This window comes from Mercurialis annua, linkage group LG2, assembly GCF_937616625.2.
Source record: "Mercurialis annua linkage group LG2, ddMerAnnu1.2, whole genome shotgun sequence".
NCBI classification, from domain to species: Eukaryota; Viridiplantae; Streptophyta; class Magnoliopsida; order Malpighiales; family Euphorbiaceae; genus Mercurialis; species Mercurialis annua.
This window is the reverse complement of record NC_065571.1, coordinates 4,353,941-4,372,806: the sequence shown is the minus strand read 5'-3', so window position 1 is coordinate 4,372,806 and position 18,866 is coordinate 4,353,941. Positions and strand designations below refer to the sequence as shown.

The following is an 18,866-nucleotide window of genomic DNA, read 5'->3' as shown; positions in this document are numbered from 1 at the left end:
ATCACTTCAATCGGTAAAGTTTCAACAGATTCTCTTACCGCTTTGTCATAGCATTCTTTTGCGCTGATTTGTTTGCCTTACACCGTGACAATCCCTTTTATGGTAGGTATTTTCATTGTGAGGGCTTTTATGCATGTTACAGTTCATTAGTCATGGAGGAATGGTCTCCTCAGGATCGCGTTATATGATAGATCAATATCCACGATGCTAAATCACGTAGGTAGCTCTTCATCTTTCCTCTCTCTTCCTAGTTTGACGTCCAGAATGATTGTTCCTATTGGTTTGATGGGGGACCCGCCGAATCCGACGACGTCTTTTTTTCAATTCCGCAAGAACTCTCTCCTAAGCTTTTGTAGGCTTTTCTTGTCATTAGGTTAATTGCGCTTTCTTCATCGATCAGTATCCTTTCCAAATTCCAGTGCTCAATGATCATGGCCACAACCATAGCCTCATTATGGGTCTGATTGATCCTTCTAAAATTCTCATCGTCGAAGGTTACTGATAGTATTCTAGATTCCTGTGTTTTTCGTTTTTTCTCCGGCGGGCAACGCTGTGCGATGATCAGCTTGTTCTTGAGGTTTGATCCATCAAAAGTCATCTTCTTCAATAAATTTTATACTGAGTTCAGAAAAAACTTCTTCTCGTTCGAAGTTTTGGAGCTTTTTCCCACAGACAGCGCCAATTGATGGAGTCTGCCTTCTAATCCGGTGGATTATACTGCAAAATAGGGTAGAAGCTAACCGGACGGTGGTGATCCGATTGACTCTCCGATGCTAAAGTCAGTATAGTGTTTTGAATAGCATTTTGAGTATATGAATATAGTTATGTATTTAGGCACACCTCAAATTTTTTATATAGTAGTTAAATGTATATCTTGTAGTCTTGAAATAGGAAAGTGAATCTTATTTAGTAGGCTTAACCCTAATTAAGAGTGTAGTTTTTTATTCGGATGAGAGTCCTATTTAAGAATATCTTCCTAAATAGTTTCATCTTTTTCAATTGGAGTTTATCTTCCTTCGTTGGAGTTTGTATCCAAATAGGAAAGATCTTCGTGGATCTGGTCATTTGGCCGAATCCCTAAGTCGACGCGCTTTGTCCTAGTCTTTAAGGGATTCAATCTTATCTTTGTGGATTGAAGTATTATTCCAGTCAAGGTGAATCACACGGATTCAGTTGTTATCGGATTTAGCCCTTTGGACGAGAGTCCGACATCTTCTGAAGATGGATCTCCTGCGACTCGGTTGCACAGTACTTATGATAAGATTCTGTATCCATCAATAGTTAATAAAAAATGAAAGTGTTCGAATTTTAAAACTATTTAATTAATATGTGAGATAGTTTATAATTTTTAAAATTCAAATGTGTATAGCTAAAGAATTATAGTAGTAGGATTAAAAATATTTAACCAATCCATCATTAAAATATATTAATTTGAACCCATTAAATCACATCAAATTGAACAACTAGTAAACTTAAACTAGAATTAATTCGAAACTTTTTAATTATATAAATTTTTTAATCAAATTTATGAAAACAATAAGTCTTTTTGTTTACACCAATTAATTTAACAACTCGTGCAAGATGACTAAGAATATGTCAAAAATAAGAAAGGAATAATATATTTATAAAATTTTATACGGGCAAAACCAACATACTAGGTGTTAACGGGACCGCGTTTTACAACGACCACCTAACAACAACGTATAATATACTATTGTGTGATCTCAAACAGAATTTGACATTAAAATCAGGAAATAGACAGAATCATTAATTTATATATATTAATTAAAATGTTTGCTTCTGCTAACTAATAGCATAAAATGAATTGAATGTCTAACAACAACTACAAAAAATAAAACAGGTTTAGTTATGTAAAATAATACTAGTAATTTTGATTATTTATGTTGATATAGTCTGTGGTTGGTTTGGTTAGTTGGTTTATACAAATAGTTTGATTCATAATTAATTAATAATTAATTTGTGACCATGTCAATGTGTTGAGAGACATCCTAATCTTAAGCTTTTATTCTTATTTAATTGCAGCGGGTAAGGCTAAAACATCATTGTTTTGTTAATACTGTAGTTGCTAATTTCTTCTTTTAATAAATGTGTTTGAGGTTTTATTTACTTAAAAACTAATTATATAATGATTTAATGGTGCTTAGGAAAAACGTTTGAGTTTCTACAAATTAATCCAAACTTTGTAAAGTTTATAAATTTGTTACAATTTGATAATTCGTTATATTATATCTAAATTTTTTCAATCTATTTAATTGTCTCAACTTTTAATTGAAATTCCTTACTAACTTCTTAATTAGCAAAATATGTTTTTGAAAATTGTAAAAGTTAACTCTTAATTTAAATTTTTTAAAAATAACAGCAAAATTTTAATTTTTATTTTTCAGTGATTAAAGTTAAAAATATAAAAGCTCAAAATAAATAAAAGAATGCAAATGTATATTGCAGTGAGACGAAAGATAGACATAATTAAATAGATTAAATAAAATTTAAATAAAATTACAATGAAATTATTAAAAGATAAATTTACAAATAAAAATAATAACCTTTTCTCCTTTCGTACATTTAAAGCTCATATAAATGTGTTACACTATTATAAAAAAAATAGCGACCTCATTTAAAGCTCATATTTTTTTTTAAAGAATTTAAAGTTCATATGAATGTGAACAAATTTTGCACATTTTGAACACCTCATTTTGGTGACGAGGACTCACTCTACTGAGCTGAAATTTAATATTATTGTCAAATCCCGAGATGTGGACCGCCCGCAAGCCCACATATCTGGTAAATTCGGGCTATAATGGCCAGCAACCCAACCTCAACCACTCTATATTAAAAAAGGACGTAGCCGGAATTTGAACCCACGACTTTTAGTGTCCAGATGGGTGAGACTTAAATCATTAAACCAAACCCATACGGGGGGAACACCTCATTTATGTACCAAATATATAAAATCTCCGATTAAATCTATTTTATTAGAAAATTGGAAACATTGTGATATGCTTCGATGACGTGTGTTTGGGGAAAGTCAAAAGCATTGCGTAAAACCCTTTTCCTCAACCTAAACATTAAATACGGTAATTTGAATGGATCAAATAAACATTAAAATGCTATTATGGATCAAATAAACATTTTAATGTTTATTTGGATTGGGGTCAGATATAATGCAAATAAGAGTTGCAAAGATTTAAACTTTATAGTATTTGAAAAGAATGTTCTTATTATGAAGTATAGATTTTGGAGGCTCAATGGTCAACCCATCAATTTGGTCGATGGAGAAAAACTATTTTATTATTGCATTTATCTAAATTTATATGTATATAAATAAAAAATCTCAAACATTTATATTAAATTTTGAATTTTTGTTTGTAAAAACTTAAGGCACACTCTATTTATTTTCTTCACTAGTATCATAGATTATCCCTTTAAATATTTGTATAACATTTTCTTATCTTATTATAATTTAGAATTTTGAAATAATATTTAGAATCTTTTTATTTAATTTAAATTAACTATTTTACACAAGGTGATACATAATTATAATTTCTTAAAATGTTAATTTATCCCATTTCATTAGTCAATATTTTAATCCAACCTAAAATAAAGGTGTGGGAACACAATAAAAGGTTTACAATAATTTGCACTAATGGTCACACAACTTTATTTTCTCTTCAGCAATAATCCATTTTATTTAACTTAAAACATTAAAATCATATTTTCATCACACTATAAATTTCAGCCATTAGTTAATTTGATTCAATTTCAATCAATTTTAAATGAGGTGGCAATGAACTTCACGTCTATACAAATAATAAAATTAAATTTTACATTATATAACATCAAGTTATCTATTAAAATCACACGTCACTACATTAGTGCCACATCGTTTGTGATATTAATATACTTTAAAGTTTATTGTTATAAATAAAAGAAAAACATTGTAGTAAGAAAGATAATAAAATTGAGGGACTGTAAGCGCAAAATCACCTAAAATTCAGTAGCAAAACCACCTATAATCCATATCCTTTTTACTAAACAACAAAAATTTGATTATTTGATACCTTTATTTGATTAGGATTTAAAATTAATAAAAAAAGTAAGAAGAAGAAGTAACAAGGAAAGCTTGTAAACAGCAGTTGATGATGCTTCAGTTTCAATAAATAGAAAAAAATGCTAATAATAATAGCTAGCGCCTAGCAGGTTTATGTAATGTAAAGCATGTCTTTGCTTTTCACCAACCACTGACAACTCCACCTCTTCTTCCCCATTTTTCACAACCCAGAAATCCAAACCCTACAACTTTACTTACAATGTGGCTTTCATCAGCTGGCTTACTCTGCCTAGGATAAACCTCTGCTTCACTCTCTGCTTTGTCTTCTGTTTTACATTTTTGCTGACTGTCGGCGCTCATCATTTTCATATGAATTCATAAAACTCTGAATTGCTTACGACAATGGAATCCCAGCTTAAGAAAAGTCTAACTAAACCATACGGTGGTGTACAGTTGTGGGTGATAATTGTTATTTGTTTATGTTTAGTTTGTGTAGTGATCATGGTGGTTTCGTTATGGATCTCTTTCAGAAAGAAAACTAGGAGAGACAGTACACTTCCTGTAACTCAAAGACCCCGTCTTTCTGAGGAAATTAAAGAGATTGGTGTTGATCATAATTCAGCTAATGGAGGCGTTCATGATAAGTTTAGCGATAAAGAATCGGAGAAAGGGTTGATTCTGTTAGGAAATGGGGATGATAGCGGCCACTCGGGTTCTTTCGTTGACAAGGATGGCGTCGGGTTTCAATTAGGCGAAGAGGGAGCTAAACGGATAGGTTCTGATTACAGACCTTCTTCGCATCCCTTGAGTCCTCCTTCGCCGCTCTCTGGCCTGCCCGAGTTTTCGCATTTGGGTTGGGGTCATTGGTTTACCCTTAGGGATCTGCAAGTTGCAACTAATCAGTTTTCCAAGGATAATATTATTGGAGATGGTGGATATGGAGTTGTGTATCAGGGTCATTTGATTAATGGTACTCCTGTAGCTGTTAAGAAGCTCTTGAATAATCCGTAAGTTGTAGTATTAAAGTTTATCTTGAAGCTGTAGAGTATCTTAATGTAATAGACTTCTGATTATATACCATTTGCGCATGACAAAATGTTTTATCAGAAAGTTTCTTTCTTGTATTGTGTTTTTGCAGAGGACAAGCTGATAAGGATGTTAGAGTTGAAGTGGAGGCCATCGGTCATGTCAGGCATAAGAACCTCGTTCGACTTTTGGGGTATTGCATTGAAGGAACCCAAAGGTCTGATTTCATTTTGTTGTTTGTTATTGTTTTATCATATTATTTATCATGGGTTTTTAATCTGCCAATGATCTCCTTGTGCGTAAACCCTTACAAGGACATGCATCTAACCGTTAAAGTTCCTATGAAGTGTCTATTATAATGATACATAGTTTAAGAAATCAGGCTGGAAGAAATTTCTGTGCGCGCCATGCTTTTATGCTTTGCATTTGCTCATATGTTTTCCTTCTGCTATAAATTTCAGGATGTTGGTATACGAGTATGTCAATAATGGCAATTTAGAGCAATGGCTCCATGGGGGCATGCGCCAACATGGTCATTTAAGTTGGGAGGCTCGCATGAACATTTTACTCGGCACTGCTAAGGCGTAAGTCATCTAAATTAGCTGAATGGTTTACAATTGAGGTTGCTGCTTTGCATCCATTCTCATAGGTGATTATGTGCTCCAGGCTGGCTTATTTGCATGAAGCCATTGAACCAAAGGTGGTGCACCGTGACGTAAAATCAAGCAACATATTAATCAACGATAATTTTGAAGCCAAGATATCTGATTTTGGTCTGGCCAAATTGTTGGGTGCTGGAAAAAGTCATATTACGACTAGAGTCATGGGTACATTTGGGTAAGTACTTTTTCTCCACGAGTTTTTAATTGTGCACCTCTGTGTTGTTCCTTTTATGTCTGCTGTCATATCTAAAGTTGGTTACATAACTGAACGAGTCAGCCACTATTGACAATTAACTTTGTTTTCTAGTTACCTACATGTAGTCTTTTATATGCTAATGATTTTTCTCTTACACATAATTCAGATATGTTGCCCCAGAATATGCGAATTCTGGTCTTTTGAATGAGAAAAGTGATGTTTACAGCTTCGGAGTCGTGTTATTAGAAGCAATCACCGGAAGAGATCCAGTGGACTATTCTCGTCCTGAGAATGAGGTATTTTATTAAACCTTCTTGCTGTTAAGCAATAAAAATCCCCATATAGACCAACTCTTCTTTTGAGCAGCAGTTTACATGTTTGACATATTGAACTTTTGGACTTCATATCAGCTTTGCTCGTCTAAGTGTTGCAAATTTTGTATTGCACTGTTAGCCAAAGGATGCTCTATAGTGTCAGGAAATTCCATTTCCTTAATCTTCCAGTAGTATGAGCTGCAGCTTATCTATCAGCTTTGCTCGACTAAGTGTTATGACTTTTAGATTTTACTTTCAATGCATTTGTAAGCCAAAGCATCCTTTGCAGTGTGGGGAAATTGCAGCAGTTTGTTCTGCAGCTTATTTATGTACACGAAACGTGTACAACAGCTGCAGAGTTTGTTTGATTTCTTGAAATGATACTATTGAGCGGATCTTTCAGGTTAATCTGGTAGAGTGGTTGAAGATGATGGTTGCAAGAAGGCAATCAGAAGACGTTGTAGACCCAGTGATTGAGACAAGACCATCAACAAGTGCCCTTAAGCGAGCTCTTCTAACTGCTTTAAGATGCGTTGATCCAGATGGCGGAAAAAGACCAAAGATGAGTCAAGTAGTTCGAATGCTTGAATCAGAGGAATATCCCATACCCAGAGAGGTTTGATTCTGAGATCCACTTTAGTCAAACCAAATTCAAGTTTATTTTTACTTATAGAGAAGTAAATGAAGCAGCTTTTATTACTTGGGTATTTTGAAGTCTTGTCCAATGTGGATATTCTACATAATTGTTAGTAAAATAGAAGTTGAAACTGATGATGTGTTAATAATGTTACCTTAAACTGGCTTCAGGATCGAAGACGACGACGGAGTCGGGCCTCCATAACAGAGACCGAGACAGAGCCTCTGAGGGAGAATTCTGACACTGAAAAGAGCGACATTCGGACAGGTGGAAGAAGCAGCCAACAGGCATAGACATGTGGATGTGAATCATTTTTAATATCTTAGAATCTGCACAAAAGCAAATTGAAACACACAATTTATTTGACCATCCAAAGAGTCGACGGCTCCGGTGTTCTAAAGCTGCAGCTGAGCTGAGGGAGGATTATATCCTGAACAATATATATCTATTTACATGCAATAGTGATTACTTTACTTGTAGGTAGAGAAGATTATTGGTTTGTGTCTGAAAGTTGGCTTGTCAAAAGGACACCCTAACCAGGAGCGGTGTGTACAGATCTTGGTGATTTTGTTATACATGTATATGTTTATTTGTTCCTTATTTTTTCGGGTTGTAGAGATGCATAATTGGTAAAGATGATTTCTGCGTTCATATTTTATTGAGCAAAGGGTCGACCGGGCTTTTGAATTTGTGTTTTGGAATCAAATAAGTCACCTTTAATTTTTAAATTCCAAAACTCATATCTCGGGGTCAAATAACCCCCGGTCTGCATGCTCAAACGCTGACTTATTTGACTATAACACAAGTTTTTCGATCTAATTGACTAAAAAAATTAGAAATGATTTATTTGATCTCGAGACACAATATCTGCTCTAACAAAAGCTCCCAATTTTCAGATGAAATTCACTAAAAAGACTCTTTTTACCGTATACTACAACCACCTTCTTCCTGAAATTCCATGTTTCTTTCTGCATTAGTTGAAACTGAAATACTTTACCCAAATTTCAAAACTTTGTGATTTAGTATTACATAGTCCATCATAGTAACAGAAAATCAAAAGGACCCACTTAACACGAACTTAATTACTAATCAGAAGACATGTCTAATCGAGTTGTCTTAATCGCATTGTACTGATCCCTATCCCATCCGACGCTCTCTGATTGAATTGGTTGAAGATTAAGATAACTTAGTACACATCACTATTCTGTGGGCTTTTTGCGCTGTGAACTGTAAAAAAAGCCGGGCGGAGGTGAATTCTTAAAGCGTTCTCTTAATTTGAGTCGGGTCGCATATTCAAACTGTACTCATATAAATAGCCGTTTTATAGATCGGACCCGTTCAAAAAATCTCATGTATCTGGCATATCTTGAACATGCATGGGAACCAGTAAGAGAAAAGAGACAGAAGAGAACGAATAGATTCTTGACACATAACTAAACAAAAGACCAAAAATGGTGGGATTGTTACAGTGAGAGCAACAGACACGGGTGTGGGGGTTTACTAGATTCCCTCCCCTGATGAAAGTCAAAAAAATTAGTAAAAAAAGTGTTAACTCATTTTAACATTTTTAAAAGACAAAAAACAAACAAACAATGCATTCATTTCACACATCACATTACTCTCTGTTTCCTAACTTTTCCCTAATCTCCTCTTTAAATTCTTGCCCCCATACGCAATCTTCAGGACTAAACTCACCCTCTCTAATTTCTCCACTTTTTTTTTCTTTCTAATTTCATGCTATATATGTTTTGCACTTGTAAGTTGTCATCTCTGTCTGGTTTGGTGATGTTTCTTGAACTGTAAAGTTCGCATTTTTCGTTGATTTTGAGGTGTTAAGAAGGTAATTCAGGGGTTGTTCTCTTGTGGGCATCTCTTGGTTAGATCCATGGATTATCTTTTATGTTCTGAGAGTGTTTTTGAGATTCGGTTTTACTGGGAATTTAAGTTGAAGTCTTCAAATTGGAATTCTCTACTGTTTATTTAGTTGAATTGTGTTGTTGGTTTTATTTTATCTCCAGCTTCTAATGTAAATTTTCCGGGGTTTGGTTATTTGATACATATGAATGCTAAAATAAGAGAAAAGTCTCATCATTTGTATGAGTCAGTGGTGTCAGATATGAAGGCAGCTGGGAAAAAGAGTTTGGAATGGGATTTGAATGACTGGAAATGGGATGGGGATCTTTTTATTGCTACTCCATTGAATTCTGTACCATCAGATTGTAGGAGTAGACAGTTGTTTCCTATTGGACCTGAATTTCCTTCTGCCAAGGATAATAATTTACTAGGAGATGAGAAAGGGAAGAGAGAATTGGAAAAGAGGAGGAGGGCTGTGATTGTTGAAGATGAAGAGTTGCCTTCTGACCAGGCTGGGTCCCTTAAATTGAAGCTTGGTGGTCAAGCTTATCCAATTATGGATGAAGATGTCAAATGTGGGAAGAAGACAAAGTTTATTGGGAATGGTTCAACTCCTGCTGTTTGTCAGGTGGAGGATTGTAGGGCTGATCTCAGTAATGCCAAGGATTATCACCGACGGCATAAGGTTTGTGACACGCATTCCAAGGCGAGTCGAGTGTTGGTGGGGAAGGCTATGCAGCGGTTTTGCCAGCAATGTAGTAGGTCAGTTGATAAAGCATATAATTACCCTTTTTTTTTTCCCAGTAAACCTTTTAGAATCCTGTTGATCTGGAATCAAATTAGTATAGTTAGTTACAAACATGTTAGAAGGCAAACAAATTGTACATTATAATGCCCGTAAATAGTCTCGATTTGTTATTACTAGTAGTTTCCCTTTGGGACGTATGCACTGTTATTGCTAGATTCCCTTTGGGGGTTATAAGTATGTCCTCCAGTCAGGTGCACATACTTTATGCTTATGGGCTATTAATTCATTTTCTTCAAAGAATGATGTCTCGATTTGTTGGTCTTGATTTGTTTTTGATGCTTAATAGTAGCTGCCCTTTGGTGTATGAGTATGTTATGTTAAAAGAGTGTGCCTTTCTTCTCCAAGTTAGATGCAACAATTTTATACATATGAGCAGGTTTCATCTTCTTCAAGAGTTTGATGAAGGGAAAAGAAGCTGTCGTAGGCGTTTGGCTGGCCACAACAAAAGGAGGAGGAAGACACATCCTGAAAATTTAGCAAATGGAGGTTCCTTAAATGATGAAAAGGGTAGTAGCTATCTGTTGATAAGTCTTCTAAGGATCCTTTCCAATTTGCATAGTAAGTACACCTCTTTCAAAGTTTATTTACTTGGCTGTTTTACTAAGATAATGAACTTGAAGTAGCCATTTCCTTAGATAGGACTTCGAACAAGTAATTGGTATTAATTCTTTGTGCTTTTCTTCTTGAAATTAAATTTTATTATATAAGAAATTAGTTTGTCATGATCTTTTTGGTTCACTATTTGATTGATGGACATGTCTATTGGCAAAACAGCATGATGCCGTAGGTCCTTGGACAGCTAACAGCTTTTTTTGCTTTGCAAGCGATAAAATGTAAATAATCAACTTTTTCATCTCCATAATAAAAATGAAAAGGTAGCATAGTACATTTGTTTTATTTATTTTTTAACAAATGCTGCATGATCAATCATGGCCATTATACAGTGGTTTGAGGATGTAATTTACAGTGATGTATCTACCTTTTAGTCAAGTAAATTTTGTTTGGATGTTGGTGTGCTGAATCTTAGGGGAACTGTTGATCAATGTGTTTGTGTATGTATTGGGGAGTTATTTTGCTTCTTTTGGTTGTTTGCTTTAGAAGAAATAGGGAGTTATCTGCTCTCTTGCCACCTGGCCATGTTGATATGAGGAAGGGGGGAATGATGTCCCAGGAAAGTTGACCGCATATTTTGCATGTTACTGTTTATATATCTCTTGTATTTCTTGTTGGTCAATGGAGAAATTCTCGGTCTTCGAGTTATCTTTTCACTATACAATTATGGGATTTCGATCTTGAAACCATAAGAGTGATTACATTTGGCACTGTGTGATTAAATTACACTTTAGTTTAGTCGTTTAAATTCTATACAAGGTTTTCCATTTCTTCGTATTGTCGTCATAATTGTTGAAGTCACTTATCTTCTGATTCCACAGATCGTTTCTTTTATGAATTGCAGCAAACAGCTCCGATCAAGAAAAGGACCAGGATCTGCTTTCTCATCTATTAAGGAATCTGGCCAATATTGCTGGTACATCTAGTGGAGGGAGCATATCTGATTTACTGCAAGGGTCTCAAGCTTTGGTAAATGCTGGGACAACTGCTGGGACTCTTAAAAAGGGGCCAGACACGATTTCAAGCGTTTGTAAATTTTCTGAGCCTTCTACATCAGCTATTAGAAAAGATGCCTGTGCTGGTTCTGTAGACACTATGAGGCCTTTGGACCAAAATGGGGCCGTACCTATTGCTAATTCGGCACAGGAAAATGCCCAGGATGCAATACTGCAAACTCCATCCGGTTCACAGTCTACAGCATTGAAACCATCAAAATGCAACCTTCTAGCCAAAATAAATGAATCAGAGGCTGCCATTCAAAGGATAAAGTGCACCAATATTGACTTGAATAATGCATATGACGGTACACAAGATGCCGCTGAGAACCTACATTTTTCTCTTTCCCCAATAATTCCTGGGACAGGGTCTATCAGTTGCCCTTTATGGATGCAGTCGGGCTTTCACAAGAAAAGTTCACCACAGATGAGCGGAAACTCGGATTCAACTTCTTCCCAGTCACCATCTAGTTCCAGTGGAGATGCTCAGGTATGTTTCCTGTTATGATAATTCACATCTTTGGCATATAAACTTTCTGGATCTTTTTGTTGTCTTGCTTGAACCTTGCAGTGATTGCGTGTTCCTGACGCATACACAGTTCCTCTTTTGTGGTGGTTTAATTACATAATTACATTGACGGGCTCATGTTTCTACTGTTTTTGATCCCTTTTATATATGCATCTCGAGTTTTTCTTGATTACATGAAACAAATACGGAAGTAAACATAGTACAATAAATAGCCAAAATTCTGCTTTCTTTTGTCCATTATTTTCTTTTTCTGCCAACTTAACTAAAGCCATTTAGAAATTGTCAGGGACTTCTATGAATCTGAATTTGCTAAACTATCTTTGGAAGTTTCTACTTCATACTATCATTGTTAGTGAAGTATAAAAAATTTAAAATAGCTGTCTTTTTTTTTTAAGTTTCCTGTCTAAATGTCTAAGTGGATGCACCGGGTTATACAGGAAACAGGTGTTTGACACAGAAATATCAATGACTGGTGAAGCTTGCTGCTGTTGTTGTTACATAGGCTTTGAAAGAATTTACTCATTTGATTTCTCTTTCTTATTGTCAGAGTCGCACAGACAAAATCGTTTTTAAACTCTTTGGGAAAGACCCAAATGATTTTCCTATTACCTTGCGCACTCAGGTATTTTCTGGACTACTATTTAGATGCTAAATTCTACCTATAGTCTTTCTCTCATATGTTTTACTTTTGTGTCTTGTGCCAGATACTTGATTGGTTATCACATAGTCCCAATGACATAGAGAGCTATATAAGGCCCGGGTGTATCATACTAACAATCTATCTTCGATTGGGAAAGCCTCAGTGGGACGAGGTATGCTTCCATGCTACTACCAGAAGAAATCTCTAGTTTTCTTTCTCTTTGCAGATGTTTTGTGCCGATACTAGTTTACTAATTGCTAAATCATGACCTAGGAGTTATTATTTTTCTAAGTAATGGTTTTCACATATAGATATGCCATGATCTGGGAGATAGTTTGAGTAAGCTTCTTGATGCATCTGCTGACTCTTTTTGGAGAACTGGATGGATTTATGCTAGAGTCCGGAATTGCGTATCCTTTATTTATAATGGTTTGTTCCTCCTCTCTCAGTCCTTGTGTTTATGGTGTGTGACATTTGAGATGGAAGAGAAACAATTTTATTTGCTGCATTTGTGTGCAGGTCAAGTTGTTTTAAACACACCCTTGCCTCTAAAGAGCAATAAAAACTGCAGGATTTTAAGCATCAAACCTGTTGCAGTGACTTTATCCGAGAGAACTCGCTTTGTAGTCCAGGGTTTCAATATTTCACGGCCTACCACCAGGTGTTGTAATCTTCTTTGTGCACTTCTATTTCTTAACTTTCTAAAAAAAAGGACTTTTTCTTGTTTATCTTAGAAGCATTTTTTTTTCTATCTGAAAATGAGGAAAAACTAGACTCGAGTTTCTTAACAGAAATTCTTTAAACTATGACGTTGCTATGCAAATAAAATAACACAAACACCTTTGGTTGCAGGTTACTATGTGCACTAGAAGGGAAATATCTGGTGCAGGAAACTTCTCATGACTTGGTGGATGGTGCTGATACAACCAATGAACACAGGCTTCAATGCTTGAGCTTTTTGTGCTCTATACCAAACATAACCGGGAGAGGCTTCATTGAGGTGTGATTTTGCATCATTTTGTTTCCCATGAGTGAACTGATGGGTGGTTCTGTATAAAAGTTTTTCCTGTTATCATTTAACTTGTTGCCTTATTCACATGCTAAATTTAATGTTTTTGTGTAGTTGTTTCAGCTTGCAATTCCAGGTTCCTAAATATTTTTTGTAAAGGGTTAAAAGCTTAATCATGGTGATAATTACAATTTTTTTCTGTAATCTATCACATAAAATACAAAAAGTTATTCAACAGACTGTTCTAAATCAAATACTAAATTTAATTTTCAACATACTATCCCTGTATTTGCCATAAAAGAGGCCTAAATATCTAAATAGAACAAGAGACATAAATGTACATCGCTTTTGATCATTCACGAGTGTGTCTTTGTGTTTATATTAAGAATTTTGTTATTGGTTTGTGTCAGGTTGAAGACCATGGTTTCAACAGCAGCTTCTTTCCATTTATAGTTGCAGAGAAAGAAGTATGTTTAGAGATCTGTATGCTGGAGGAAGCAATTGAGGTACCTGAAACTGCTGATGATAGACACGAAAATGCTGAGAGAATAGAAGCTAAGAATCGAGCATTGGATTTTGTACATGAAATGGGCTGGCTTCTACATAGAACTGGCTTGAAATCTAAACCGAGTCACATGGATCACAACTTAAACCTTTTCCCTCTCAAACGATACACGTGGCTTATAGAATTCTCCATGGATCACGATTGGTGTGCCGTTGTGAAGAAACTCCTAGCCATTCTGTTTGATGGAAATGTAGATGCAGGAGACTATACATCAATCGAGCTTGCATTGCTAGATATGTGTCTGCTTCATCGAGCAGTACAGAGAAATTGCAGATCTATGGTTGAGTTGCTATTAAGATACATACCACATATAAAACAGGATGTAGCAGGACCAGAACAAAAGCGACACATTTTTAAACCTGATGCGGTTGGGCCTGGCGGGTTGACTCCTCTTCATGTTGCAGGCAGCAGAGACGGATCAGAAAATGTGTTGGACGCCTTGACAGATGATCCTGAAATGGTATCTCCTTGTCTCTGCATTACGCATTAAATTTTCATATTCTCTTGTTATGCACTGCTGATATTGGTATCGGCTTTTACAGGTGGGAATCGAAGCGTGGAGTAGAGCTCGCGACAGTACAGGCTTGACACCCAACGATTATGCATGCCTGAGAGGATACTATTCTTACATCCATATGATCCAGAAAAAGACGAATAAGAAATCAGAAAACGGGCAAGTGGTGCTTGATATCCCTAACACCCTACAAGATTGCAACACCAAACAGAGAGATGGGATCAAATCATTGCAAATCAGCAAGTTGGAAATGAAGACGACGCAATGCAGGCTATGCGAACGGAATTGGGGATGTGGGCGAAATAGAAGGTCTCTGGTGTACAGACCGGCAATGCTGTCGATGGTGGCCATTGCTGCTGTCTGTGTTTGCGTGGCTCTGCTCTTTAAGAGTTCTCCTCAAGTTCTTTATGTGTTCCAGCCCTTCAGATGGGAGCTGTTGAAGTATGGGTCAAGTTGATATTTTCGCAGAAAAGTTTAATAATAAGGCACGAGTAGCAATCAATCAACTTTATGTTAGTGTATATGTATGTATTCAAATACTAGTTTACATGATTCATGTGCAATGCATGTATCTTAATCATATGATATATTAATTAATTTTTTTTCATAATAATAAATGAGGAAAGACTAAAATAAATAGACATTTCATAAGGGAATATTGTAAAACATTACTTAAATCGTGAATTTTAATGAATTTTAATTCCGGCAAAAAAAATGAATTTTAAATTTTTAAAACACTTTAAAAATTTAATACGTAGTTCTTTTTAAAAGATAAAAAATAATTAAGATAATCATTAAACTATATTATTAAATCTAACTTTAACAATATATGTAAAAAGAAAAACAAACAATATATCAATTTTAATCAAAATGAACAAAAAAATAGAATCCAAAAATGAAATTAGGTGGGCGTTATAATTTAAAGATTCAAGTGTTGAGAATTTCCGATACTAATTACACTCTTAATACTTTCATTTTAAACATGTTTTACATGTACTTCAAAAAGGGCTAATAATCACCCATGACCCCTCAACTTTAGGGGTACGGGCGCTAAACCCCCTGATGTTTAAAAACGGGCGCTAAACCCCCTAAGCTTTGTGTCGGCGCTCACAAAACCCCTTTGGACGAAATATGACCAAAATACCCCTGGCGCCGTTTTTTCAGTCAACTGACATTTTAAAAAAAAAAATCTGACACTGTCATATCATCTGACACGTCAGAAATATATCTTAAAAATTTGAAAAACCCAAAATACCCCTAATTTAATTTTAAAAAAAAAATCAAACCAACCCAATTTAATATAAACCAATCTATCAACCCAAAAACCGACCCAACCACCACCCCGCCCGCCACCCGACCACCGCCGGAAAATTTTCCGGTCATCTTCTTCGAGATGACCGGAAAATTTTCCGGTCATCGTGGAAGAACGACGGATCTGTTCTTCCACGAAGAACAGATCCAAGGTCTGTTCTTCGTGGAAGAACAGGCCTGGGATCTGTTCTTCCACGAAGAACAGACCGGCCGGAAAATGTTTCGTCCATGGCGGTGGTCGGACGTGGTGGCCGGAGAGCGGTGGGGTGGTGGTTCGGGTGAAAGTGATTTGGTTGGATGTTATTGGGTTGATTTGATTGGGTTGGGTGTTTTAGGGGTATTTTAGGTGTTTTAATTTTTTAGGGTAGTTTGGTGACGTGGCAGCTGACGTGGCAGCACTATTTATTTTTTTTTTTTGAAAAAAAGTCAGTTGACCAGGAAAAACGGCGCCAGGGGTATTTTGGTCATATTTCGTCCAAAAGGGGTTTAGTGAGCGCCGCCACAAAGATCAGGGGGTTTAGCGCCCGTTTTTAAACATCAGGGGGTTTAGCGCCCGTACCCTTAAAGTTGAGGTGCCATGGGTGATTATTAGCCTTCAAAAAGTGGACCACAACATCAATTTGTCAAAAAACTTGAAGCTAAAGCTTAAATAAACGCTAGAGAGCCTTAATCATGTTAAGGATCGACTCATCCAACACTAATGGAAATCATTAAAACGCATTGCAAAACACATAAAAAAAATCAATAAATCTCCAAAACGTAACAATTTATTGAAACAAAACTAAAGTAAAAAAAAAATGGACAATAGACAATGTATAAGAGATTTAAAGGTTAAATTATATAAATTTAAACTTTGAGGATCCAATTGATCAAAATGTAAGAGTTTAGGAACCCAATTGTATATTTCGCCAACAATGGAGATATGATTAGTATTATCCGTCTGAGACGAGAAAAAAACTAGATTTTCAAAAAATGGCATCATCATCATCGTCAATGTCTCTCTCGTTCTCTTCATCTTCCTCCTCATTTCTCTCCTCTCCTCTCCCTCAAAACAACCACCGCAGCATTTCCCACAAACCCACCAATTTTCTACCTAAACCCAAACACCACTCTTCCCTTCTTCTTTATCTTCTCCGATGCCAAGCTTATTCCGCTGCCGCCGCCGCTCCACCTGACAGAAAAAGACACTGGAAACGCGGCGAATTCCCCGGAGTTACCGAAACTTCAGCACCCAGAAGAACTCCCATCAAAAATATCAAGAAGAAATTAGACCGCAAGAACAACGCCAAGGCCTGGGTTAACACTGTCACTGAAGAATTATCTGACCGCATTCTCAAGAAGCAGTGGTTTCAAGCTCTCGAGGTTAATAATTTCTCCACGCATTTCTCTGTTTTAATGGATAAAATATAAATGAATTTTACTTGACGAGCTCTGTTTTTAATTTCTAGGTGTTTGAGATGCTTAAAGAACAGCCGTTCTATCACCCTAAAGAAGGAACTTACATGAAACTCCTGATTCTTTTGGGCAGAACCGGCCAAGCCCAACGCGCACACCAACTGTTCGACGAAATGCTTGAACAAGGGATCCCCGCCACTCCTGAGCTCTACACTGCATTGCTTGCTGCTTATTGCCGTAGCCATCTTGTCGACGAGGGTTTCGCCGTTCTTCACCAGATGAAGAATATTCCTCATTGCTTGCCTGATGTTTACACTTACAGCACCTTGCTCAAGGCTTGTGTTGATGCTGCGAGATTTGATCTTGTTGAGATTTTATATCGAGAGATGGATGAAAGGTTGATTACTCCTAATACAGTTACTCAAAATATAGTGTTGAGTGGTTATGGGAAGGCTAGCATGTATGACCACATGGAGCGGGTGCTTACCGGGATGTTGGAGAGCACTGAGTGTAAACCTGATGTTTGGACCATGAACATTATTCTCAGTGTGTTTGGTAATAGGGGTCAGATTGAATTGATGGAGAAATGGTATGAGAAGTTTCGTAACTTTGGGATTGAACCAGAGACTCGTACTTTTAATATTTTGATTGGTGCTTATGGGAAGAAACGGATGTATGATAAGATGTCATCTGTAATGGAGTATATGCGCAAACTTCAGTTTCCTTGGACGACCTCAACTTACAACAATGTTATCGAAGTGTTTGCGGAGGTGGGGGACGCCAAGCACATGGAGTACACATTCGATCAGATGCGAGCAGAGGGCATGAAAGCAGACACCAAAACATTTTGCTGCCTCATCGACGGATATGCCAATGCAGGTCTCTTCCATAAAGTGATCAGCAGTGTGCAGTTGGCTGCCAAATTTGAAATACCTGAGAATACCACATTCTATAATGCAATCATCTCCGCGTGTGCAAAGGCGGAGGATTTAATGGAGATGGAGAGAGTTTTGAATCGGATGAAAGATAATCATTGCCAACCAGATTCAACAACTTACTCTATCATGGTGGAAGCTTACAAGAAGGAAGGTATGAATGACAAGATCTATTATTTAGAGCAGGAGAAACAGAAGATGGTAGCTTTTTAAAAGAGCCCATAGGTTATTATAATTTAATTGTTACATTTAATTTTGCTCGTGTGCTTAAATTCTAGAATTAACAATTGGTTACCCTACTCTGTGATGGCATGTATCTTGTAAATTACTTCAACAGACCTTTCACCTTTGTGACAATCCTAGTACCCTTAGAACTTTAAATAAAATTTCGAAGTTTTTTTTATCTCCAATGTTGGATATAATATATTTGGACTAGCGGAATCTGCAGTATCTCTTTAAAAGTTTTTAAGGCCAAAGAGATGCTCTTCGGTCTTTTCTGTTGGTGCATCCTTTCAATTCTGTGTTGCAAGATGAGGAAAGAGCTTGCAGTATGCCTCTCCACAAGCTTAATTTTGGTGATCAATACACTAAATTCTTGTATAGGTGTATGAAGCAAAGGTGTCTAGGAAAAAGATCATTTCCGTAAAGGTTAATGATGACAACTACTGTCATGATCCATCCAAAAATGATAAAAGAAGAGATCTTGTAGAATTTTGAAACCCTTCTTGGATCTAGTGTCCCTAATAGAGCTAATGTTGATCCTAGTATTTTCAATGAAGGCTACATCCTTAATAA

General features: G+C 36.2%; 3 protein-coding genes across 3 annotated transcripts; all 3 read left to right on the top strand.

Annotated features, from left to right (window-relative positions):
- The first annotated feature begins 4,193 nt into the window (after positions 1-4,193).
- On the top strand, positions 4,194-7,555 carry LOC126669350 (probable receptor-like protein kinase At5g18500). The gene is made up of 7 exons (XM_050362798.2): positions 4,194-5,076; positions 5,208-5,312; positions 5,557-5,679; positions 5,762-5,932; positions 6,120-6,249; positions 6,671-6,883; positions 7,075-7,555. Exons 1-7 carry the CDS (start codon positions 4,472-4,474, stop codon positions 7,195-7,197), a joined length of 1,470 nt encoding a protein of 489 aa, XP_050218755.1. The 5' UTR covers positions 4,194-4,471; the 3' UTR covers positions 7,198-7,555.
- Positions 7,556-8,407: 852 nt separating this feature from the next.
- LOC126669346 (squamosa promoter-binding-like protein 1) lies at positions 8,408-15,027 on the top strand. The gene is made up of 10 exons (XM_050362793.2): positions 8,408-9,520; positions 9,943-10,124; positions 11,023-11,663; positions 12,250-12,324; positions 12,407-12,514; positions 12,654-12,771; positions 12,862-13,003; positions 13,195-13,342; positions 13,762-14,376; positions 14,459-15,027. The coding sequence occupies exons 1-10, from the start codon at positions 8,964-8,966 to the stop codon at positions 14,885-14,887; spliced, it is 3,015 nt and encodes a 1,004-aa protein (XP_050218750.1). The 5' UTR covers positions 8,408-8,963; the 3' UTR covers positions 14,888-15,027.
- A 1,661-nt stretch (positions 15,028-16,688) lies between these two features.
- LOC126669349 (pentatricopeptide repeat-containing protein At3g06430, chloroplastic) lies at positions 16,689-18,474 on the top strand. Its single transcript, XM_050362797.2, has 2 exons — positions 16,689-17,103; positions 17,190-18,474. Exons 1-2 carry the CDS (start codon positions 16,714-16,716, stop codon positions 18,282-18,284), a joined length of 1,485 nt encoding a protein of 494 aa, XP_050218754.1. The 5' UTR covers positions 16,689-16,713; the 3' UTR covers positions 18,285-18,474.
- Positions 18,475-18,866: the final 392 nt, after the last annotated feature.

Bases quoted from the DNA above. Each gene is read 5' to 3' on its own strand.
- LOC126669350 (XM_050362798.2), top strand. From the start codon at position 4,472: ATGGAATCCCAGCTTAAGAAAAGTCTAACTAAACCATACGGTGGTGTA. The intron at 5,680-5,761 runs GTAAGTCATCTA...TATGTGCTCCAG, and splicing joins TTACTCGGCACTGCTAAGGC to GCTGGCTTATTTGCATGAAG. The intron at 5,933-6,119 runs GTAAGTACTTTT...CACATAATTCAG, and splicing joins AGAGTCATGGGTACATTTGG to ATATGTTGCCCCAGAATATG.
- LOC126669346 (XM_050362793.2), top strand. From the start codon at position 8,964: ATGAATGCTAAAATAAGAGAAAAGTCTCATCATTTGTATGAGTCAGTG. The intron at 9,521-9,942 runs GTCAGTTGATAA...ACATATGAGCAG, and splicing joins TTTTGCCAGCAATGTAGTAG to GTTTCATCTTCTTCAAGAGT. The intron at 10,125-11,022 runs GTAAGTACACCT...TATGAATTGCAG, and splicing joins GATCCTTTCCAATTTGCATA to CAAACAGCTCCGATCAAGAA.
- LOC126669349 (XM_050362797.2), top strand. From the start codon at position 16,714: ATGGCATCATCATCATCGTCAATGTCTCTCTCGTTCTCTTCATCTTCC. The intron at 17,104-17,189 runs GTTAATAATTTC...TTTAATTTCTAG, and splicing joins AGTGGTTTCAAGCTCTCGAG to GTGTTTGAGATGCTTAAAGA.